The sequence below is a fragment of the Gavia stellata genome, chromosome 1 (assembly GCF_030936135.1).
Source record: "Gavia stellata isolate bGavSte3 chromosome 1, bGavSte3.hap2, whole genome shotgun sequence".
NCBI lineage: Eukaryota > Metazoa > Chordata > Aves > Gaviiformes > Gaviidae > Gavia > Gavia stellata.
The window spans coordinates 69226304-69251529 of record NC_082594.1 but is presented as its reverse complement, the minus strand read 5'-3'; the positions used below and the strand labels follow the sequence as shown (position 1 = coordinate 69251529).

At 39.1% G+C, this 25226-nt stretch overlaps 1 protein-coding gene across 1 annotated transcript in view; it reads left to right on the top strand.

Annotated features, from left to right (window-relative positions):
* Positions 1–23730, top strand: part of NCK2 (NCK adaptor protein 2) — a 53883-nt gene extending 30153 nt beyond the window's left edge. Inside the window, exons 3-4 of the mRNA XM_009811083.2 lie at positions 11933–12654; positions 22514–23730. Coding sequence (XP_009809385.1) covers positions 11933–12654; positions 22514–22708 — 917 coding nt within the window. The 3' untranslated portion in view covers positions 22709–23730. The remainder of the gene's footprint in view (positions 1–11932; positions 12655–22513) is intronic.
* The last annotated feature ends 1496 nt before the right edge of the window (positions 23731–25226 follow it).

Below are 25226 nucleotides of genomic sequence, written 5' to 3'. Positions count from 1 at the left end.
GGTAGCAGATGATGTATAATAAGGAATTCAAATGCTTTTCTACTTTCTGGAAACATACCTGCCTCATGATCATTATCAAAGCCTAGGCTTAGCTTAAGCAGCTATTTTCAGTTCATTGATGACCTCTGAAGTTCTAGACATATTCAATAGCAGTAGCTCTGCATAGGGAAAATGATACAAGAAGATACTGCTGACACTGTAGGGTCTGCTATCTCACTATCAATTTGATATATACATAATGACAGAAGAATATATTAATATTGAATTAGTGTTACTATTATGCATCTTAAAATAGTTACCCAGAATGCAAAACAAACTCACAAGTATATGGTTATGGACCTATGTACACCTGTAAAAATTTAAATAACTTTATGCATATCAACTATGTCCAGCTGTAGTAGTATTACAGGAAAGTAGTATTAAAGGAATTGAGGTCTGTCTTTGTGGAACTAAAATCAGTTTCTAAAAAATACCATGTTATAATTTCTAAAGGAACATGTGCTTAATAAGGAAAAAAGTCTGAAATTGCATAACAGACTAATGCAAAAACCCCCCAAAACTCAATAAAATGCGAACTTCGTGCTTTTTTGTTACCTGCAGCAAAAAGACTTGAAAGCAAAGAAAATGGGTAAATATTCTGGAGAACTCAAGGTACAGAGTAATGCTTCTTGTACTGCTTGATAAAAGACTTTCTTTGCCGGATGTATGCATCAGGCCCTTTATCTGATCTGAGGTGAAAAGCCAAAAGCAGCAGTGAAAGCAGAACCTGCAGCTTTTTGCAGTGCTGCTGAGCTCCAGTGCTAGCTGGTGATGGGAGCAGAAGTTTGTTCTTTTTTCAGTTTACAATTGCATGTATTATATTCTGCTGAAAGTGTGTCTTACGTGAATTATTTATTGGGGTGGATTATTTAAAGGATTTGCTGCTTCAAGAGTTTGGAACAAACATATAATGGAAACCATGATGTGTCCTACCTTTCAGCAGATTTTTTCTAATATAATGGTTGCAGTAAAATGTTGCGAGGCTGAAGGTGTAAAGAAATCTTGCTGGTTTTAGTCCACATTGAGTGAATAAATTTGTTCTTTGTGTTGTATTAGAAGTCTTGCGTAATAGGTACTTCTCTCCTCCCTCCTCATGCAGTGTGTGTGTGTGCTTGGAGGTACAATTTGACATTTACAGATTGCAGAACGAGCCTTTATTTTAGTCATAATTATGTTTTGAAAAGATAAAAGGATCGCCTTAACTCAAGCTGCATGTACTGGTGTCTTTGGTGGTATTACTTCCCTCAACTGTTACCTTCGAGGACGCTTGGGTTTGCCCCTCTCTGAGCCAGTTATGTTTCAACATGTAATCGTGTTTGGCTTTAAAGCAAGCCCAAAAATTAGGTCCCAAGGTACTTTCATTGTTCCCTGTTAAAGAGACTCACCCCATTGCCGGTAGCTCTTCCTACACCCTGTTCCAGCCATGGAGATAGAGCCTTTTGCTTTCTTAGCATTAAAAGTTGTGTCTGAACCCTCAACTCTTTTGATGTTTCATTTTTTTCTGTAGAGTAAAATCCTTTAAGCAGTCTGCTAATTATGTCTCTTCTTCTGAGGCAGTGAAAATAGAATACTTCTTTTCCAAGTAGTGTCTTTTCCTGTATTTCTTGCGTTGTGTTCCCTTCTGTCCTCCTTTCCCTCAGGTTCCTGGGAGGACAGGTTTGCTGAGGCAGCAGAACTGGGGCCGCAGTGTGGGTCGCCACACTGCAGCCTGCTGCCTGGGTTGGACGCTTCCCATAATCATGTGCTTATGGGGGATGCAGTGACCACAGTTCTTCAGAAAATGTGGTCTCTCTGCGCTCTGGGTACTGTCCTCGCCTTTAGCTTCATGTCCTAGTGCGTGAAGGTGGTAACAGAGAAGAAACAGTCGACAGCAGCTGATTTTGAGGTCTTGCGTATACTTTGTTTGGTGTGTATAGCTGGGTCACCTTTCTAAAGACCAAACTAAGATGGCTGGCAAAAATCAATAGCCTGTGTATGTACTCTTAGGGACACCATTTTCCAAAGAATTCCAGTGACTCAAAGGACAAGCAATTTTTCTATATTGAAGTGACGGCAGCTGCTCTTTCTACCGTTTTAGCATCATAGGGGAATTCTTCTCATTTAGATGTGGGTATTTCCTCCAGTATGCATCCCTAAATAATTCTTTATTACTGGATCTCTCTGTTTTTGAGGCCTTGGTCTGTCTTAACATTTAATGTTCCAGGGTCTTCCAGAGTATTGATTTCTTTCTTTTTCTCTGTGTGGTCCCACTCAGGTTCCATTGCTTTCTGTTTCTCAGGTTTTTTGAAGACCTGAACAACAGGTGGCCATTCTGTGACCTGTTTTCATACCACGCAAACAAAATTTCTGAATTAGCATTCATGCCAAAAAAATTGGGCTTTGTCTTAGAATGTACAAGAGATTTCCTTCCTTTTTCTGAGTCTCAAAAATGTTTTGTTCTGTGGAGTGCATCCATAAAGCAGGAAGGGAGATGCATGCAATGTATGCAGACATCCAGCATAAACCTGCTACGTGAGAGAAAATGCCCATCTCTGTTGTTTCTAAGGAGGAGGGTTCCAGTGGCAGAGATGGCTTTCTTTGAGTCACTTCAATGGTAAACATGATTTTTTTACTGACAAGTAGTTTTTGTGGTCTCAGCAAAAAGGCTTGGACAGACACTGCTCTTAATGTGAATGGGTGGTCACGTTGTCCAGGTGGACATTCAGGTGTGCTGTTTCTACTAGGTGACTATTTGTAGATGTATTTTGCACCAGAAAATTGATTTAGGACTTTGGCTGTAGATCATTGCCATCACTCATGTTTAGCAGTCTTTGGGACCCTGTAAATGAAGGAAAATGGAAAGTGAATGAAAAAAGAAAGGGAATATGTATTTTGATGTAGTGAAAATGCTGTTGTTCTTGTACATGGACTCTATCAATTTACAAACCTGTAAGATATTTTTTTAATTGTTCATTCAGGAAGTTGTTCCCCAGAACAGGAGCTCAATTTATTACTGTATTACTTACTCATTCATTATAGTTTTAATCTACAGAAGAAATTGCTTTAGTTTGTGAGTTCTGGGGTTTTTGTATTTTGGCTGTGAGGGCTAAGCCTCAGAGGAGATGGGCTGTTTTGTTAAGCGAGCCATTTTCTCCTGTAACTTCCCCTTCAGTGATGGGGAAGTCCGGTTTTGTGTATGTAGTTGCAAATAACCTGAGAGCCCTTGATTAATGAAGCTATGGGCATTGCAGTTCAGAGAGGCTCAAGTTAGTAAAGAAAAGGTGGTGTTTGCTTTCCTTTCCTTTCCTAAAAGGAACTTTGAATAAAATTGCAGTACCTGTGACGGGTTTCTAAGGAGATCTGAAGTTTCTAAAGAAAAAAGTGATAAATGCCTTGGATTTTCTTGTAACACGGTATTTAATGTTTGAAAACATTAGTATAGTATAGCATTGTCATTCTGACCTTATGGTAGAATTACTAAGGCTTTGCATCATACTTGGAGTTGGTATGGGCCAACTGGAATAAAACTCTATGACCTCAAAAGAGTAGCTGACTTTGTTACATTCAGGAGGGACTAGCTTGAGCTTTTTGATGCAGAGAGATTGCCCTTCTTTAGTCAGTGTTTGCATTGTTGTCTTCTAAGGCATTTCTTTGTGTTGAGGGACTGTATAATTACTGCTTTGTAATTTATATGTTCAGATTTGGGCTTGATGATCCAAACTTCAATCTGTATTTGTAACACCTATTAAGCCTTTCATTTTCATGTACAGAATTGAGGGCAAATTTGAGAAAACAAGAAGTGAGAAGACCCAGTTAGTATTACAATCACCCGTATCCAAAATAGAATGATTCCATCTCAGTTATCTGGAAGAGTTTAAATTGGAGGGTCATCATCTTACATTCAGGGTAATCTACTTTGTACTTGCTGTGTTACTTATTTTTAAAAAAAATTTAAAAATTGAGTGGGTTTGTGTTACCAAGTTGGATTGGTATCCAAAGCTGTCCTGTGTACCTCTTTTGCTTCATATAAAGGTGAGATAGCTAAATATAAATCATCTTTCCATCAAATGCTGGAGGAGGAGGGGGAACATAAGCTGTTGTATACTTACTGAGGGACAGGAGCCTGTATTGGGGTAGACAGTTTGGAGGACCTCATGCATATTAGGGATTTCTTTGTGAATATTCTGTTAGTGTTTGTAAAGGAGAGGCAAAATGGTGTAGCTTTCCTTCTTTACATTGAGGGGACAGAAAGCACTGCGAAGTCCTACAGGGCTACTGTGCCTTCTCCTCATACCTTATAAATCTGTTCTTAGAATGATAGGGCTGCCTTAGGTTTAAGGTAGTCCTGGTTATTTTTTCTTATTGGGGCATCGTACAAAATCAAGAGAGCATCATTAATAAGGTTACAAAGTAGGTGGGAATATCTTTAAATGACCTCTATTTGAAAGCAAAGACTGTGTATTTAAAGCAAGGTGTCTTCAATTTAAATTTGTAGACAGAAATTGGAACCATAGATCTTGAGAAACCCCGTTCATTTTATATGCCTTCTATTTGAGACTGAGACAGCTGTTTTCCTATTCCATAGGGGATTTAAAATCCCAAGGCCATTTTACATTTGCCTAGTAAGACTTCATCTACCTCACTTTTCCATTGGGGTAAGAACATACACAAGGCGGTTGATGGAAGCCTTTGGATCGTGTGTTTGATGCTTTTGGAAAACTCTGTCCACATACGTCCCTGTAGTACCTCTTTCATTTTAACCTCTTGCTCTAAAATGCTCTGGGTACAGGAAACTTGTTATCTGGTACTGGAATTTGAATGTACCTTTCCTGATAACAGATAGGCATGTTTAACACAGTCTAAATCACAAGACTTAATGCAGTAGTCGTTTTTAATATGGTTGAGTTGATTTCGTTAAGGAAGCCTCCTACCACATAGTGTTTGATGTATGGGAAACTTCGACACTACTTTTTCCTGTATTTGAAAAACATAGTGATAAAGCAGCCTGGTTGTCGAAATGTCAGAATTTCACTTTGACATTTAAAGAAGAGTTTCCATTTTCTGATTTGTTCTAGTGTAAGCTTTCTTGATATTGAGCTTCTTAAAGAAGATACAAAAATTCATTAATATAGCTGTAAAGCTTAATTTCTGTATCACAAATGCAGTTGAAGATTTCTGGAATTTATAGCAGTGTCCTTTAAAGAGTGCTATTGATGGAGATGTTGCTTCTAAAATACTGACTATCCCATTTGGATCTTGGCCTTTGAACGTTTGCTTGGAAACTGGACGAGTAGGTGCAGGGGGAGAAGAAGGGGTGGGAAGCTGCAGACTGAAAATGTGCAGAAATGTTTGGTTTTTCTTTCTATGTAACAGAAGAAACTTCCGTCTGCTGAATTCCTTTTTAATAAAGAAGCAATGACAAGTTAATTTAAATTTATAAAAATAATAAAAATAAATAACATAAAGCTAAATGAATGTCTGATCTGGACATTCCAGCTGTCAAGAAGTTATGTGTTTATCTCTGTATTGGATGAATGAATTACTTAATTTACATCGGTTTATGTTTTTTCTTAAGAATTTTCCTGAAAAGTTAATTACTTCTTTCTTAATACAATTTTTTGTTTTGTTTTTAAAAAGACACTGTACACTTTGCATACTTACTAATTGCATGCATTAATATGCAATATAATTCAGAGCCTTAGTATTAGCAGATAAAAACAGAAAAGGATCATTTTTTTAACTGCATATGTGTGAAGCCAGATGGAATTGCAATTCTATTAAAATGCACAAGAAAAATCATGATTTTAAGAATCTTAAATAAAAATTGGCTAAAATGTTGACTAAATATTATCTCTAATGGGTACCTAAATTGGTTTTGATAAACTTGCTTGTTTCTGCTGCATCTAACACAAAACACTTGATTAGTAAATTCAAGGAGAATTTCTGGTTACCTTGTCTTTGAATATTTTTAGAACTAGGAGAGCTGTTCTGTAAAATCTGGTTTTATATTTAGGGGAGCTAAATCATATTTCCATCTCAATGGAAATTGATTCTTAACTTTCAATATATGTCACTAAATAGAAATTATTTTAAAAATATTTTTTCTAACTCTTGCAGAGATGACTATTCAGTATTTGAACGAGCTCTTGATTTAGGTGTTTATACTGGGAGTTCTCTTAGCTCATTTGTTTGACTTCCTTAAATTTATCAGCCTCGAACTTGTTTTGCTTGAATGTTTCAGCTGTTTAATGGAAGTTGTCTTAATGGATTATAGTAATGTTAAATTTTTCAGCTCTGGAGTGCCTTGTTTCAATTTGAATTATAATGGGTTTATTTTTAAAGAAGAAAAACATTATTTTAAAAATCTGATTAAATGAAAATACTTTCATAAAAAACATACTGTACTTAATGCTCTTTGTGGTGGCTTCTATGATCTTTTTTTTAACCATAAAGCAAGTAGTACTGTTAAAAGCATTTTACTCTAGAGGGGAGGGTACACAAATTGAGATGCATTAAAATTTGTATGAAAAATTTTACGAATAACTGCTTTGGTGTTGTGGTTTTTTTTTTTTTTAATTCAGAGAAGAATGGCCAGTAATGTAAAGAAATTGCAGTTACTGGGTAATTTGTAATGCCAATGAAAGATCCTTTTTTAAATTATTTTTTTCTGTAAATAAATTTTCAATTATTCATTCATGTTATGTTTAAAACCTATGCTTTGACAGCCTGCATGAAAGTTGTGGCAGTGTGGATAAGATTTAAGGCAGAAGCGGAAGGAACAGTCTCCCAGAATTTTCTCCCTTTTTCCTCCTCTTTTCAATACCTTTGTTTTTGTGTATTAATCAGTTTGACACTGAATAGCTGCAAACTTTTTTGCTGATTTACAGCTTTGTAATAATATATAATAACGGATGGAAAACTAATTTCAAACATAAAAGGTTGAATACATGATGCAAAAATCAGTTCTGACTTGTTATGAAAAATAATCTATTAAGATACGTAAATACAGCAATAACAATGTATTAAAAATTATTTTCAAATTGCCACGGGGACAGGGGAGGTAACAGCATTACTTAGCAGCATTTGTTATATTTCCAGCTGTTTATTTAGACTTAAAACTAGCTACTCCAAAAATCATACAGGATATTTGAAGGACACCATTTACTACAAATCTAGTCCCTTAAAGAGGAAGTATTTTCCAAGACCTCAGTTGAATTGAGACACTTCTGTTACTGGTTTTGCAGGGGTTTTTATAGCTTAAAGGTCACTTAACTATTTTTTTTTGGGGGGGGGGATCCTTCCTTAATTGCTTTTGATATTTTTGTAAGAAGTTGTTGGAGGTTTCTTAAGCAGTTGTATCTGGCATATTTAGTGGCATAGTCTCTTTCACTGAGTTCTGGATTGAGGAATTCTGTTTTGGAAATTGTTTAGTGTTGCCTTTATGATTTCTCAAAGCAATACGGTTTTCTTGTATTGCATCTTTTTTCTGAAAGGCCTTTTTTTTGTCCTATGAATTTGATTTGATGCACAGGTAAGCTACAGAAAATACTTTTGCTCATGACTTATTCATTAAAATCAAAGAAGGTTTTAGAAAAGATAGGGAGAATTCAGATGATGCTAGTTTCACTTGCGAACTATTTTTCAGAAATCGGCTTTGGGTATTGACTGACCTTGTTTTATATACAGAAACTTAAAATTCCTTTGGAGAAGTGCAACTGTATTTAGTCTATTTAACGTTAAGCTACATACGAGATGTAATAAATTTAGGAAGCAGTCTTGGGGGATGCTAGAGAATTTGACTGCAAGTATCTTCAGTGTTTAGTGCATGTTATTCTTAAATAGAACTTAAAAAAATAAGCGTGAGTACGGATGAGCCTGCGGAGATGCAGGTAGTGAAAGGGTGCAAAGCTGGGGTTTGCACAATGGGGACTTAAGAGACAGGAAGCAAATTCATAGGAAACAGGTCTTCCTTCAGCCTGCTGCTTGAAAAACAAACTATTCTTTAGAGGTGCAACTGAGCGAGGAAAGGAAGAGGGCACAACGTAATGTGGCAGGCACGTTTCTGAGTCTCCCTAGGACTAACCTTGGGGCCAGAGGATTACTTTCACTGCAGAGAGAGGGAGGATTTGCAGTGGATCCCTTCTCTGGAAATGATGCTAACCAGCTTTTTATCTCTGCAATATATCCACCTAAAAATTAAACCTACTCTCATCACTTGGCAACTTGTTTGTAAGAATGAAAAGGAACTAGTTTAGTGTGGGTCAGCTGTCAATTGTGAGCAGTGTTATTTCCCGTGAGACGCCATAACATAAACCAGGCTTTCTGCTGCTTTGCAATGCTTTTACTCCCACTCTTTTCCCCCCACTTGAAAGCTAATCCATTGCTTTAGGTTTCTCCTTACAACTAGTTGTATTAACAAAGGATTATGGCTTCAGGTGAACTGTAACCAATGAGTCAGAATGGGAAAATACAGTTGTATTTCACTAGTAGATAAGTTTTCATTAAAATAAAGACAACAAAAATGCCAAAATTATGCGTGCAATCACAAGTATATTTGACTGTTTCAAATGTGACTCCTAAAGTGCTCGAACATTGTTTTCCATTAAATTCCTTACACGGGTTTCATTTCATTCAACATAAGAATGGGGAGAGCCTTACAAATAGCAGTAAATGAACATACCTGCTAGTAGCGAGTAATGGCAGTGTTTACTCTTCCAGAGATGACTCATGTAGATTGTACTTTTTTTTTAATGGAGTTGTGATTTTTGTCATAGATGCATATGAAGTTTATAATTGTCCTAAGTTTATTCCTGCTTAGTTATGACCAGCCATCCTACTAAATTATATTTTTAGACTTGTTTCCTAAGGAAATGAAGCTTACACTAGTCATGCTGTCACAGTCAGCTGTCACTGTCCGTCCATCTGTCCACCCTTGATAACTCAGCCTTTTTTAAGCAAACTTGACAGACTGGCAGAAATAAAGTAACTAGTTTTCTCCAACTCGGTGCCTGTAGGGGGTCACTGCTGGTGTCCCTCACTGGAGGAGAAGCCACAGCAATCCCAACTCTTTGCTCGGTCCAGGCAGGGCTGAAAGGCAGTGGGGCACTGGGCACCGTGCTTGGCTGGCCAGCCCAACAAAGGTGGGGAACGCGATACCAGGGGAGATGGAGTATACTTTGAGGGCAGTTTGGAGACTGCAGTGAGGAGCTGGAGGTGTGAGAAGGACCTGAGAATGCGAAGGCGGTCATATGGTAAGGGGGCTTATTGTGGATCCTGCAGGAGATGGGGGAGGCAGAGGAGGAGTAGTGCGGCAAGAGGTGTAAGGAGAAAAACAGGAACAGATTGCCTTTGTTCTGCTCATGGAACAACTTGTTTCCTCTTCTGTCATAGACATAGTTACGAAAGTTGTAACCTCACAGAAAAAAATGAGTGTTAGATAATGTTGTGTGTGCCCTTCGCTGTGCTTGGCTGCAGATGGGTCTCCACATAGTTAGTTACCTTGGTCAAACCAGTTGGAAACACGATCTTGGGTGCGCATCGCTTGCAAAAGGCTAATCATTACCATGCTATCAGCCTTAAAAAATTTGTTTACATTAAATGTTAAGATTAAACTGAAGACCTCCAACTGCCTTTATTGATAAAGAAAAAAGAAAAAGTTTTGTGGAAAAAGATGCACCTTATGGAACTCCAAGTGAAAGAAGGTGCTTGAATGATAACCCTTTGCTAAATGTTTGGACACCTTTATCAGACTTCAGAATATTTTTTGAGAAATTTGTTTCTTTCACCTGTTTGTCAACAAATTTTCCTCTAGATACTTCAGTTTATGGCATTCTCTTATCACACTACATCCCCATATCTCACAGTTATCTCTGTGCTCTGATTTTCAGCTGGTTTTCTCCTGGCCAGCTGCTTCATCATCTGCTGGGTTTTTTATTTTACTGGTTCTTCTGCTGTAGTTCCAAGAAGTGGTGCTGCATGTCTCCATTACAAAGCACGTCAAAACCTAAGCTTTTAATCTGGAAGGTTCAGTCTCAGTGTAGGGCTTTATGTAGAGTGAATCTATTGAAATACAGTTGCTTGTTTTCCATGAAGTTACAGCAAGTAATTTCCCCCCTTTCCTAACAGAACGACCTTTAAGTTGTGTTTGTTTATATGACCCTAATTTAATGCTCCTTAGTGCTGATACATCCTTGTCTTTTGGTTGAAAATTGTCTCTAAACTGATGAAAATTCCCAGTCTTGGCAGAGATTGGAGCCTGGCCAGCTTCCGATTAGCGCTTGCTTGGACACTCTTTTCCTGCGATTGTCTCCCCTAGTATAGTAAGCTGCTCTCCCTCATTTTGCTTGAAAGTGCAGCCACCGGGCTCTCGGCTGAAATGATGTGGTTAGAATATTAGGATGTAAGCAGGCTCCATCAGGAAGCAAGGAGTTGCTGGGGAAGGTCAGGAAACACTTTAGGATCATTGGAATTTTCTGCAGTCTTCTGAGACCTTAAGACTGTATTAATTAATGTAATTAACTCTTCTAGCTAGCAGTCCCTGCGTGGTTGCGTGTGCCCTGTTTGTCTGTGATGTGCAGCTAACCATATGAAATAAACCAGGTAGTTTTGCACTGAACAAACAGCTTTGCTTAAGATATTCATTGTATATGCATGAACGTATATGTGTGTATATATATTAAAAAAAGGAACACAATTTTCAGCAGTGGAATGGCCAGATTAAATAATCCTGAATTGTTAAAAATGAAATTGCATACATCTCCTTTTGTCAGATTATTTGAAGAAACAAAAGCGAAGTCCTATTTATTTTTTTTTTCCATTCAATCTGCCATAATCAGCATGTACTCATTGTGTCTCAAGCGAATCTCTTGCCAGCCAGCAAGGTTCTAGGAGCATAGAGATAAGTAGAAAAGCTCCTATTTCTGTTGGTTTTTGCTTTCTGTCCCCTGCATGACATTTTGTGTGTTGCTTGGTTTGTGCTACGTTGAGCCTTCGTCTTTCGTTTTCTCTTCAGACCTTTTATAAGTGGATTTCACAAGAGAGGGCTACTTGTTCACTTTATCTTTCTGTTTATATGTAAGTTTAAGCAGTCCTCGCTGCAAAAGTTTGAAAAGTACACCAAGTGTGTTGCGCAGTTTTTCTTCCATATTGAAACAGACATTAGCATGGTTCCTCTAATGAAGAGAAAAAAAAGTTATGTATTTAATGTTATTGTTGATTCTTCTGTACATTGTATTTCATGCTATAATTAAAGCCACGGAAGTACAGCAGAATTTACAGATTATAGGGGAACGTATGCAAATCGTCTTCCTCACCATGAGGTTTACGTTTTTACAGTGCATGATGAAATGTAGATGAAGGAGGTGTGGATTTCAAAAGAGGGATTGCAGCTGGAAGGAGTTGCAGCTGTAGCTGCCTGGGGACTGACTGAAGAATGAAGAGAGCAAAACGTAATCTGCAGAGAAACTTAAGCTTTTGTTACCGGGCCAGTTTATTTTTGTAGATTTTCTTTCTTTCACGTTAGCTTGAGCCAAATTAAAGTCATCACTAAAATTAAAAGGCATGATCATTTGGCTGGATTTTTAAGAGACATAACAGCAAGCTATGCTACCGTTCCAGTGATTAGCTGTTCTTGTAGTGAAGAAACTACTGTTTTTAAGTGTGTTAAAACTCCGGTACTTCTGGGCAGGGAAGGGAGCCATTATAATGCAAATTGCTCCTTACCTAATGGTGCATCAGCTGGATGTTAAAGATAATCTCTTAAAGGTGTTGCTGTTTCCTGACTATGTAGTGTTGCAGAAGAGATCTCCATTTAGCAGTGTTGTTACAGCGATGGTGGAGCATGTCGCCAAATCCAGCATTTGCAGTCTGAGGACAAGCATTCCGAGTGACCACTTTACGTTTCTCTCTTCAACAGGTTTGGGAAAAACCAAGAGAAAGACGAGCGCGCGAGATGCTTCACCCACTCCTAGCACGGACGCAGAATACCCATCCAACGGCAGCAGCGCCGACCGGATTTATGATCTTAACATTCCAGCCTACGTGAAATTTGCTTATGTAGCGGAGAGGGAGGACGAACTGTCCCTTGTTAAAGGATCCCGAGTGATTGTCATGGAGAAGTGCAGCGATGGCTGGTGGAGAGGTAGCTACAATGGACAGATTGGCTGGTTTCCTTCGAACTATGTGGTAGAGGAGGTTGAGGAGGCAACTGCAGATTCACCCAGCTTTCTCAGCTTAAGGAAAGGGGCTTCCATGAGTAACGGCCAGGGCACCAAAGTACTCCACGTTGTTCAGACACTGTATCCATTCAGCTCCGTCACAGAAGAAGAGCTCAATTTTGAAAAAGGGGAAACGATGGAAGTCATTGAAAAGCCAGAAAATGACCCAGAATGGTGGAAATGTAAAAATTCCAGAGGGCAAATTGGTCTTGTTCCTAAAAACTATGTAGTAATCATTAGCGATGGTCCTACCATTAACACTTCCCATCCGCCTCAGATAAGCTACACGGGACCATCTTCTACCGGACGGTTTGCTGGAAGAGAGTGGTATTACGGGAATGTTACCCGACACCAAGCAGAATGTGCCCTGAATGAAAGGGGAGTGGAAGGAGATTTCCTTGTTAGAGATAGTGAATCTTCGGTAAGTGGTACTCAGCCGGGCAGGCTTTGTAATACCCGATGCTTGGGTTAGCAAGCATGATAGTTAATAGCTTCCCTAATCTGTAGTAAAGGGCTTTTCACCCTTAAAGAAGCAAGGAACGCTTCAGCATTACCAACCAATACGCTTACTGCTTGTGAGAATCAGTCTGTTACTGAAATACAGTGATATTTACACTGAAATTTAACAGCTGTGAACTGTATTATCCAGGGTTTCTTAATTAGTGGACAAGCAACTAAGTGTTTCAGGCTTCAGTTCGACTTTTCCTGTGTTCTTCATATGCAATCCTCCTCCAATTTACAGTGCTACAAGATAAATAATTCTTCTGAATTGCAAATTTGGTCATTAATTTGATTTTAAAGCTAATTTCAAATGGGATCTTTGCATTGGTCAGTTTTGTTCTGCCTTTAATTGAATAATAACATAGGTTCTTTAATGGTTAAAATCCCATTTTAATGTATTTCTGCTCTATTTAGAGTATTTAGGTTGTAATAAGGTAAAGTTATTATTGTTTCTAGTTGTTAAGATTATGATACACAACAGAGAGGGTCAAGTCAGCAGTTCATATGCTTTGTAAATTGAGCCTTGATGACATCAGAGGGATATGGGTAATGCTGATTAGGAATCATTGTAATTCTGAAAGTTCAAATTTAAGATCACACTGAAAGGCCTTTCATGTATGCTGAGGCCAGAGAATTCGTAGTTAAAGCACTAAAAATTTAATTATCCCTTGACTGAGCTTTAAAGTGTGACAGATTTTAATAATTCCCTATTACATCTTTCAAAAGCTACCAAAAAAAAAAAAATTAATCAAATCTGAATTTGTGATTAGGGCTTTTCTGCATTTATTGTTTCAGTTGTAGGGGCATTCCATGAAGACAGATTGTTGTTTAGTAGGTGTCTCCATCTAAGTGTTTTGTTGCTTCATGTATAAAAATTCAAAATTAATATAGTTATATTAGCTCAGTCTTCTAATCTCAGTGTATGGTGCTACTACAATAAGTATACCTTATACAGCTATGGACATCTATCTCTATGCCATATTTGAATCAGGTTTCACAGTGCCCGTATTGTGGGCTATCTTGGCTTATAATGTAGATTGCGATTAAAAACTAAAGCAGTGTCAACTGCATATAGTTTGAGCCATAATATGATTTTTAAAAGACTTCTTGACTCTAACTAATGTCTTCAGAAGGCTGTATTGATTGCATATATCACTTCTGGTGAGAACATATGATATTCTTTATCATGATTGTATATAAATTGTGGGGAAACTGTTCCCATATACTATTCCTCGTGTAAAAGATTTCAGTAACTAGTAGGTGTTGGCATGACTGCATGCTGGAAAGCAAAGAATTTCCCAAAGCTGGAAAGGGGGAGAATTAAGCTTGAGCTCAAATCTGGAAATAAAGATCCTTCTAGCTCCCAATACTTTTTTGGAAGCATGTTTCACATTTTCACTTGCTGATTCTGTTCTTCCTAAGTTACAATTTCAGCTACTCAGAAGAGGTCCTTAGAATGAAGTCAAAATCTGAGGTAGTATTGAGTCAGACTCATTAGGTAGTGCCTACTCTATCCCTTTAGAATAAAACTTCTTTCCTAACACAACTCTTCAGTAAACTAAAAGGCAGCTTTCTAGACAAGCAGAATCCATCTTCTGCATTAACAGAGCCTGCATTTTTAATATAACGATAGTAAAATTTGGGATTGGCTGGCATGTTGGCTGTTGGCGAGGGAGATGAACAGAGGCTTCTAGTGGCAGCAGAACAACAGCTGAAAGAAGGAAATTGTTAATTCTGTAGGATTTTCTAAATCCAAATCAAACTTTGCATTCTAACTTTTGGAAAACATTGCTAGTTTGTTGTTGTTGTTATTATTATTGAAGTTAGGACTCTCACTATTCCCTGAAATTTTTACATAATATGTAAAAATATTGACAAAATATAATTATGTAATAGCCCTGAATATTTTGTTCTGGATACAGTATTGTCTGATTAAATTTTAGGCATCTTTCCTTGATGAATTTGCTCTGCAGAAGTCATGATAGCTGTCAAACTACCCTTTCTTTGACGCTCTGTGTCATTGAGTTCCTGTTTCTGCTTTTAGCTAACTGTAATCACAAAACAAAGGCAAATATAAATAAACCAGAGGAGAACAGTAAGAAAAATAGAAATTTAGAAAATATGACTGACTTACAGAGGCTGAGAGGAGTCAAGTTTGTTTAGTCAACAGAAGAAAAGGCTGAGGTGTGGCATACAGTCTTCTAAAATGTAGAAAGCCATTAGAAGAGTATGGTAATCAGTAAATTACAGTTGTTTAGCTGTCTCTTCAAGGTAGCATTCTGTCTGACAGGGGCAGGTGGGTATGCTGGATGCAGTGTACCCTTGGTGTGTCCGTCCAGCACGTAGAAGCTCACTTTCAGATCTGGATGCTGCATTTTGGGTTATCCTGAGACAGTAGCTATCAATTTTCTTCTGTCTTGGGAAAGTGCCAGAAGGACAGTTTGAAAATTAATACATTACTTAAAATACAAAAATATGCAGCCATTTCTGAGTGCATGCCATGTCACAGTGACCACCGTGCTGCGGCTCATTTCTTTGCTCTTAAGAGTCTACTTCTGGAGTAAACGAATTGCCTTGAAAGGACACAGTAATCTTTTAATTTAATATGACATCATAACACTAAACACACTTGTATTCAAAGCAGTTTCAAATTTGCTGCCTGCATTGTTGCTGGGGAAATCATTGCTTGTGTAGCACAAAAAGATTTGTTCAGAATGTGGTCTTCAAGTTCTTTCCAGCATCTAATACTTAGTAGAATCCCAGAAAATTTACTCAGTTCATATTAACAGCAAGTTTTTTGCACACACGCAAAAACAACGTACTGAAATGAAATGAGGAACATATCTTTTTTTTTTTTTTTTCTAATCTTGATCTGGTCTTGCAGGTCCTGTATTTGAGGGTTTTTTGAGCAATGAGAAAAACTGTAGTTGTGCATGTAAATGCCTCCTTTGTCTTAGTACTACTTGAGAGTTTTATTTTTTGTTAGGTTTAAAGAAATATTTGACTACATCTCAAACTTTTGTCTGCCCTAATCTTTATATATCATACCATCACATAATTTGTTTATGTATGTGAATTATAAAAGCATTGGGCATTACTAGTTTGTTTTTTGTTTTTTTTCTTTTTTTCTGAAGTGCCAGGAGTGATACAATAAGCAAATGGGTGTACTTGATAGCGTTGGGAAAAAGATCATAAAAGATCTATTTCAAGCTGCTAATGTATGTAACAAAGAAAGATTTTAGAAATAGTTCTTAAATTCTTGATGGCTGCTGTATTTCACATGCATGACTACAGAGACTGTTCACGCTGTGGCTAAAAGTCACCAGGAGTGTCTGCATGATCAGAGCGAAAGATCTTGATTAGAGAGACCAGACTGAACTGAGAGAAGGGTTTGCTTGTCTTTCCACCAGACCAGCACTTCCCATTACATTGTGTTATGAGCCCACCTATTAAGGTCACGGATGCAAGGGGTATTCCTTTCTGAAAAGGCCCATAGATAAAACTGTGAGTCATCCTGCTAATCCCATGCCTGATTTTTGACCTGTTTTAGGGTTTTCTATAGCCTTCCATCACCATAGTTACGAAAAGTCATCTGTATAAAAGTTTTCCTTAGATTTCTTTGAGTTTTGCTCTTGTTACTGAGCTATGAAAAGCTCTCCTTGGATAGATGAAGGTTTGTATTGTTCTGTATTCACTTGATGCGATTTGATGTCATGTTTTCCCATTTCAAATTTTAGTAGTTGCAAGATTTTACAATGTTTCTCTAGATTTAACTTACCAGATGTTTGTCTTGCAGCTAGATTCCTTTAGCCAAAAATATTCTCCTCAGTTACACTTAGATCTAAGGGATGCTGCCATAGTGGAGAATATACTGAGATGAACTCTGTCAGGTAGCTAGGAGCCTGATTATCTTCATTAATTACAAAATACTATTATTAGAACCATAAACTTGTTTGAACCATTTAAGCCCATAATTTACGTAACAGGCACAGTTACCTACTGATAACATTTTTGCCAAGTGTGTTATACCTAGGTAATGTCACCTTAGTTTTGGAGATGTAAAGGAGGAGACTGAAGTGGAACATACCTAGTTAGAAATACTGCTTGATTTGTTCTTTCTGTTGCAGACTGCTCGGTTGATAAAACCGAAGTTTGTTGTCTCGTTTAAGTAGCTCTCCTGAACAAATAATGCAGATTTAATCTATGCAGTCTCTGTACAGCCACTTCTTACCCTTTTGAATTGCAGGCTCTTGAGCGGTCAGATTTTTGTTTTCTCTGTGTAGTACCTAACACAAGACAAACAAGTCTTGGCTGGCACCATTGGCCTGGGTTGGGTAGGTGATCGTCATGCTTTGAAGATCTAAGATTCCACTGGGGAGAGAAGCAAATTTGGAAGGAAGAGAGGTTTTTGTTCGGATTCACCCTGGGAAACAAGTGTGCTTGCTAGTGCTGTAGCTAACAGGAAGCAGTAATAGGCTGTGGCTGGTGATGAGGGAGAACATCACACCTCTAGCTTCTGAGCAGATCCTCTGCTGCAGACATCCTTAGACTTCAAAGGGAGCTTCTGTCAGGACTTGCAGTCCCTTTGCACTCTGTTGTGAGTGGGTGCAAAACTGGTGATTAGACAAACATTACTGCTTCATAGCCCTACCATGTCTTCCCATGAAGCAGAGAAGATGTTATTTTTCTCAGACCAGTTCTGTTTATCAGCGTGAATGAACTATGCAATTTTTTGGACTATTTCAGGAGCAATTACTGATTAGGAAGTAATGGCTACCTTCTGCCAATAGTGTCACAGCTATCAAATTATCGTAACTGATTCTAGACAGGGTTGCAGGATGATACTGATGATTTTATATGTGTTAAGATGATACTGAGGATTGTAGGTGCAACTGAATTTATGTTAGTCCTTTGAGATCGCATTTAGCTTCTGTGCTCTTTGTCCAGCAATAGTGACAGCAGAGGGAGGAGGCATGGGTTGAGAGTTTGTACGCTTTTTGAGGCGCTAATTCTGTAGCGGTCAGGGTGTCCCATATTTTCCTGGGATTTTAATCCTGCAAGTGTTGGATAGAAGCAATGAAATGTGGCAACTGTTCAAAAACTGAAGCATTTGTCATGTTCTGTGACATGCTGTGATTGATGAGTACAGCAGAGAGGAGGAGAAAGTTTATATCTTTAAAGACAGGCTTAAGGAAATATCCTAGTGGTTTATTTTAAATGGAAGAATAGAAATCTTAATTAGACCTGTATTTGAAGGGCAATGGAACCAGTTCATGTTTCTGACCTGTGTAATATTGATTTTGGAACATGGTAAACACTACATCTAAATGAGGTGGAAGTGGTAGAAAAAGGAATTTTTTACTCTCCCAGGTGGTTCTGTCCAGCCTGACCTTAGACCTTTGAGCTATGACTTGTTTTTTTGGCTGGGTGACTGAGTAGGAGGAGTGAGGGAAAACCTGGGTGTGGAAGTGGAAGGAGTTGGGGAGCTGCAGGGCAGGCTCACAGATGGAGCTCGAAGAGTCTAGAATAGCCTGAAGAATGAGTGCATGAGAATATCTTCCATGGAGGAGGGGCATTGCCAAGTGGAACTGGATTGAAAGGAAAAAATAAGTAAGTTACAGGATCAGTAAAAGGCTTTCAGAGGGAGTTATTTTTCCCAACATTTCCATTTATGATAAAATTGTCTTGTTTCATTCTCAAATGGAGATTGTACAAAGGGAACCTTCTTTCCCAGTCTCTCTTGTTTTCCCTTATATCACTTGTCTTCATGATAAAGTTTTCCATCTTTTTTGAAAAGACAGTGACGTTCCTGACCAAAGAAGTAAAATTAAATGAACGTCTTCCTACCTGTTGTCTTCTACATGCTGTAGGCATCAGCTAGCCTATGGTCATCTTTGTCATAAGCAGGAGTTAAAATAACAGAATCTGAAACAATTCAAAATACTACACCTGAACTGAAGAGCTGCGAATGCATAACAGCTAATCTTAAATTTTCTGGTTTAGGAATTGATTTAACTTCAGGTTTAGGTCTTCCCAATTATGACAGTACAGAAATATTCACAGGTTCTCTGCCATGAAGCTATGCTCTGTAATTCTGTTGCAGAATCATCAACTCCTCTGTAGATTTCAAGGAATAAAGCTTACTTCTGATGTGCCTTTATTTGGTGTATGTGAGGCTTTTATTCCTGGAAAAGTTAGTGTGCAAACATACAAATGTAGCAATTAATTTAAGAGGGAGAAGGGAGAAAAATTGGCCAGCAGTTGAAACAAAATAGCTTAAACAGTAAATAAAATAAACAGACTTGGAGCAAATCCAGGGAGGACAGCAGGGAGCTAATTCAAGCTTCATCAAACCAACATACTTTGAAATGGTAATGTTAAGAGCAGTAGTTTATCTGGAGGGGTTTTTTTTGATAATCTTTTTAACCATTTTGCATGTTTGTTAGAGTGTGAAAAAAACAAAATAAAAACAAATGCAAGTCCAGTTGCTTTTGCCGTTTGTTCTTGAATCCTGTAGAAGTTACTACGCTGAGGCCAATAAAGGGTTTCAGGATTTTTGCAACAGCTGTTCGAGCTCTTCCATCTCTTTGCACCGGATGATGGCTCTCAAAAGAGTTAGATCAGCCTTTCCGCTATTTTTTTTTTAATTAAATCAGATCATGAAAAGAATAAACTTTGTAACATATTCTGCAGGAAATAAGCGATAATAATGTCTTCTACTTATGCATCAATCTAATTAGCAGCTCTGAGGCTGGGAAGAATGGACAGTAGTTCAGGAGAATGTTCATTCATTAAAGTTACAATTAAAATGGCATGAAAAGTATTTAATGTACTGTGTAGATCACCTCACAAAGATCTGTCTAAGTCTGGCCTGGGACATAGGGCAGTAGATCAGAGGTCTAAGACCTATTCCAGCACCTGTCTGTGTGTCATTAGCACATCCTTTCTGGTCTGAAGATAATGATTCTTAGCAGGTACAAAGAGCTTTGAAACTCATAATTTTGACATGCTGAAAACAACTGTACTTTGTCAACAGAATGTTAATGTTTTCTGAGCGCAAAGTGATTATTTAACTTATTTTTAAACTTCTGTCATAACATCTTTTCCTGTTCCTAAAACAAGAAAGTGTGTTTGGTTCAGATTATGAACTTCCCATTTGTAAGTTCTTCTATTTTAAACAAGGGCCTTTTGGTTACTGGTTTTCGTTTGGCATAGGCATCGCCCATGGAAGCAGCAGAACTTAGTCAGCAAGACTTGATCTTGTTTTTTGAATCCTAAGCAGCTAGTCTGTAAGTGCTCCCCTCAGTGCTGTCCTTGAAGAGACCCTATGGACCTGCCTCGTAGCCTGTGTTTAGAGCACAGTGATTGGCACGCTGTCCAGAACCTGTGTCCTAAATTTCCTCTCCATGGGCCCAGGTTCCCAGAGCTTCTTCAGAGCTTCGTTTGTGCAGGCCTGTGCTTTGTTACTGTTTAATGGTTACTGCTTAGGGCTATGGAGATGTCCACTGAAACAGGTCCTAGGCCTGTGTGTTTATGGCTGGTTTTTCCACACTGCCTTCGGGGTCTTAACCACAGCGCAGTGTTGGTACAATTGGGTTAGCTTTAACACAGTAGGGTAGGTGTTGAAAATAGGCCAGTCTTAGCGTGAGCTCTGTGCAGCCTTGTTTGCGATGCTTCTGAGGCAGGGGTTTAATATTGGAGCTAGCTGGCTTAAAATAGCAGTTTCCAAACTTGGAGCTAGGGATGGATGACAGGGCACAAACCGTATCTTGGGTGGAGCATTGGAAACCCCAAAGATACGCTCTTATGCACATTTCTTTCCATCCCTTTCCCCCACCCTCCCCAGTCCTCTCGGCAGGCATGGGGGGGTGTTGCATGTATTTTGAACCGATGGCTTTGGAGCTGCTCGGTGCCTGAGGCAGCCTTCCTCATGGAGCCTGCACTGACCCGACCAAGGCCCGGTGACACTGGGTTATAGATGGAAGAAGTAATTTTCCTATGGGTGTTACATAAAAATAATTTTTAAAGAAGTGATGCTTGTGGATCTGCAACGTAGTGGCTCGAGGTAGAAGAGGGTTAGTCCAGAGGTGCGGGGAGCTAGCTGCTGGCTTGAGCAGTGCCAGAGGGGAAGAGCTGCTGCCCAAAGCTGAGGTGCTAGCCTGGGGAGTTAGGTCAGAGCCAGATCAACAGGCACGGCAGGAGCTTTGTTTGCTCTGGGCAGGGCAGATGGAGTCGGAAGGGAAGGCAGAGAAGGCATTGGTACTAAAACAGGCGAGGGGGAGATGCCAGGGACAGGATTTTGAGATACGCAGAATGTGGGGCATATGTGGGGCAGAGACCCACGTCATTACAGGAAAGAAGACAACATGCCTGAGAAAATGCTGTCCTTCAGCTTACTTGGGTATGTACTCAGTGTGTACCTGACCCCCCAAATGCAGTGTAGAGGACTACAGAGGCGGTGGTTTCATGGACCGAAGTCTAGTGACAGCAGTAACTTTTCAGGGCTCCCACTTCCCCCTGCTCGGTCCTCTGCTGTGCCGCAGCTGCGCTCGGGGTTGTTGGTAAAGCGATGCTCTGAACCAGATAGTCCCTTGTGGGTTTTGTTTAGCCTTGACGAGTTCAGGTTCGCAGCGCTGGCCTGACCGAGCAGCAGTGGGGGGGGGGGGGGGGGGGCAGGGACTGCAGGAAGGCTGCGTCTGAAGTCTGGCACGTACCTTCAACGGTTTCTGCCTGAAGCCATGCCTTCAGTGGGCAGAGACCCTGCAGCAGTACCTCCAGAGTCGCATCAGGCGTTACTTATCTCCATTAAGTGCTTGCCACAAACTCTGGTGTGTGCTTTTTATTTTTTATTATTCCGTTTTCCTGCTGGCCGGTGACACCTGCCTCCAGCCACCTCTCATGGGGCAAAGCCTGTACTCCCATCTCTATGGTCAGCCAGCAGTGGTTGATGGCTGGAGATGGATTTAAGCTGGAAGCGAGGGACAGTGTGTCCTTTCTACCATCCTACGGTGGCACGTGGCGCACAGAGTGGAATGGTCTCATCCCGGCTGTTTGGATGACAGCGCTCTCTTCATTAAAGCAACCAGGTGCCAAGATGAAGAGATTTATCATGTGAAATTGTTCTGTCCTGAATAACTTAATTAGTGCTTAAATCTTGTCTTTTGTGGACGATGGTTTGATGGTGAGATTTGTACTGTGTTTTTATTCTATACCTTTTCTTACAAAAAAAGGTGTACTCAGTAAGAGAAATTATTCCCCATACATGTGGTAATGAAGATAAAGGTGAATGTGGTTTTGTCTTTTGCAATGCAAAGCAAGAACGGCCCTCTAGTGGTCACGCCCCAAAAAAAAGCGATAGGGGGGATTTTCTTCATCTCACCCAAGCAATATTGCAATAGTCGCTTTCTCCAGGGCTCTCTAGCAAGGAAACCGTACATGAAGAAAGTTTTTCCCTTCTCCTTGACATTCTCGTGCATCTAGATTGGGTAACTAAGATAAAATTTGCAATTTAGTCATGTAATTGGCAACTTCAGACTGTGCATGTGGGGAGCTTTCACTTAACTGACTTAACTGTGCATGTTAATAATGATGGCAATTATTTATTGAATAATAGACTATTGGGTTTCTTAAGCAGCTAAAGCACTGAGCTGTGGAACAAAGACTAGCATAAATTACCATCAACTATATGACACAGTTTGTTCCTGAAACCACAAAATTATGCCTTCATTTTTTTCACTTTTATGTAATTCTTTTTTTTCTTTTTGAATTCTTCTCAACAGCCCAGTGACTTCTCAGTATCTCTAAAGGCGTCGGGGAAGAACAAACATTTCAAGGTGCAGCTCGTGGACAATGTCTATTGTATTGGGCAGCGTCGCTTTAATACTATGGATGAGTTGGTGGAACACTACAAAAAGGCTCCCATCTTCACCAGTGAACACGGGGAAAAGCTATATCTTGTGAAAGCACTTCAGTGACGTTGAAGATGGACTTGGCCACCTGGGCCTCTTATAACTTACAAGCCTTAGGTCCTAAATTCACTTTTATAGAGCAGAGCAATATCTGAAGCAGGCTTAAGGAATAGGCTCTTTCTAAAGTGTTTGCTCTGTCGGTTGCTGTTTGTCTTTTTTTTTTTTTTGTTTGCCTCCTTTTGTGTTCCAGTTCTGTTAATCTCCGACCACCTCCCTTCAGGTTGAGAGTTTCCCTTGGGTGGCCGTGGCGAGCACTCACCTTCCCAGCTGAGTTCAAAACTCTCCTCTCCTGTGTACGTTTACATAGTTAGCTCAGATCAAGGAGGGGCGTTTTCAATTCAAACCAGTGTTAATCCGTTCAGATTGCTCACGCAGGCAGAACTCTCTGTTCAGAGACATCGGGCACAGTTTGAATGCACTGAAGCTGCAGCTACTTAAGCGAGAGAGAGTAGACGTAACAGTTGTGGCTGTGAGTTCTGTAGCTATATTGCTTACCAAGTAGTATATTACAAAAACTCCTAGTTCCTAGAAGCACTCTTTACACTGTACTCTGCTATTACATTGCCTCCCTGACTCTTTTTACAAAGAGTACACTAATTAAAAGCATTTTGTAATAGTACTTCTTAAACTACTATGGTAAGATTGTAGTAAAAGAAAACTATCTAGTGTATTTTGGTCTGTAATTGCAACAAAGAGAAATTTTATTTGAAAGTTGATTACTAGAGAAAGAATCATGGAATTGTAAAGGCTGAATGTTTTGGTAATCTACAACCAAATGTGCCATCCACATAATGCTTTTTCCTCTTGCCCTTCTGCTTGTTTGAATTAAACGATTATGTATTTAATTCTCAAAGTAATATGTATCTGTAGCTGATTGTTGACACTAATACAGAAGATTAATAAAAACTGATCTTGGGATGGGGTGGGGTGGGCTACCAACACTATATATATATTTGCTTTACGGGAAGAGATCTTCGGGTTTTACAGGGGATGGCGTGGTTGGTAGGAAGAGACACACAGAATGTTTATGAAGAAAATGCATTTTTCTGTTTTCTTTACGTTTAAACTCCTTTATGGTTTAAATATACAGTCTTTAGATGGCACATTCCTGAGATTGAAGAAGGGATCGTGAGATCTCAAAATCTTGCATACTCGGTTTTTTGGATATTGTAATAAAAAAGGTATTATGTCATGATGGAGTACTGGATTTATCCTTGGGTGGTAGTCCTGGTGTTGCTTTAGCAAGGTGAAACAGAGTGAATAATGAATTAGTTTGTCTTGGAATTTGTGTGGCCTGAAAAGAAAACTTCTGCAGCTGCAGAGGACAGTTTGATATGAGGCAGTGTCTAATGAGCTCCATGTTGCCTGTTTCTGTGATAAGTAAGTTCATTCATAGCTTTAATGAAAACTGCAAGATGGAGCTGTTTCCTGGTACCTTTGTGCTATTAAAACATGTTCCTTACCTATTCTGTATTTCAGCCAGTGGTAGTACAACTACCTCTGTGCATAACTCCAGTGCAGGTTAAGGAGACACCAGCGCTGTCTGATTTGCTTTGGTGTAAATCATACCACTGCCAGGAGACTGCACTGGTACGTTTGCGAATGAATTGCAGTCTTGCTCAGACCCAAGAGGCAAGTATAATTTTGAAGTTCTACACATGTACTATTTTCCCACCACTCTTGAAATCTTTTTTTCTGTAAGGTTATCTGAATTGACAACTGTATTTGAATTAACAACTGTATTTTTCTGTATGTGCACTAACTAAAAATTGGGCAGTGACACTTCTGCTTGGTCCAGCTTAATGAAGGAAAGCAGTGATTCAGAGCAATCCAGAATGGTCATGCATTATCGTGAAGAGTACCTACCCATGACTATCATCTAAGAATATGGAAGCTTTCCTTAGGAAGTTGGTGAGAAGTGCCAGTTGTTTACAATCTGCCTACAGAAGGACTCCACAGTGGACTGCTTCTTAAACTTCATAAGTGAATTCTGCAGAGAGTGTAGGTTTTTGCCTTCTAATACAGAGTTCTTTCTTAAGGTGAATCTAAGCGTGTACCGAGTATGGCAATGACGTTAAGAACATCAACTATATGTTGTATGAGCTTTTCAGGTTTGAGTGAATTGCTTTTCAGTCTCATTGACTCTTTGTAGTATTTGAAAAAATGATATATGGGAATGGTTTTCCTTTTCCATAAACTGTTTACTGCAATTAATCTTTCATGCCCCTTGTTCATTTTTCTGAAATGTTCCCCATGTTTCCTGTGCCAGGAGCCTTTGTATGCCTCTTGCGATCCTTTTTTTCACTTTTTTTAATAGTCCCTTTTTACAAGCTCTGTTAGTTCCTAACCCCTTTCTAGTCTTAGTAGCTTAGAACTAAATTAAATAGAAGTATAAGGGAAACTTCTACCATGTGCTTTATATTTTAATGGATTTATCAATTTTTTGTTTGTTTGTTACCTCGTTCTCTGTAAACTGCTTCTGTGTATTGAGGTGTGAATTGTTAAAGTACTTTGTTTTGGAAGC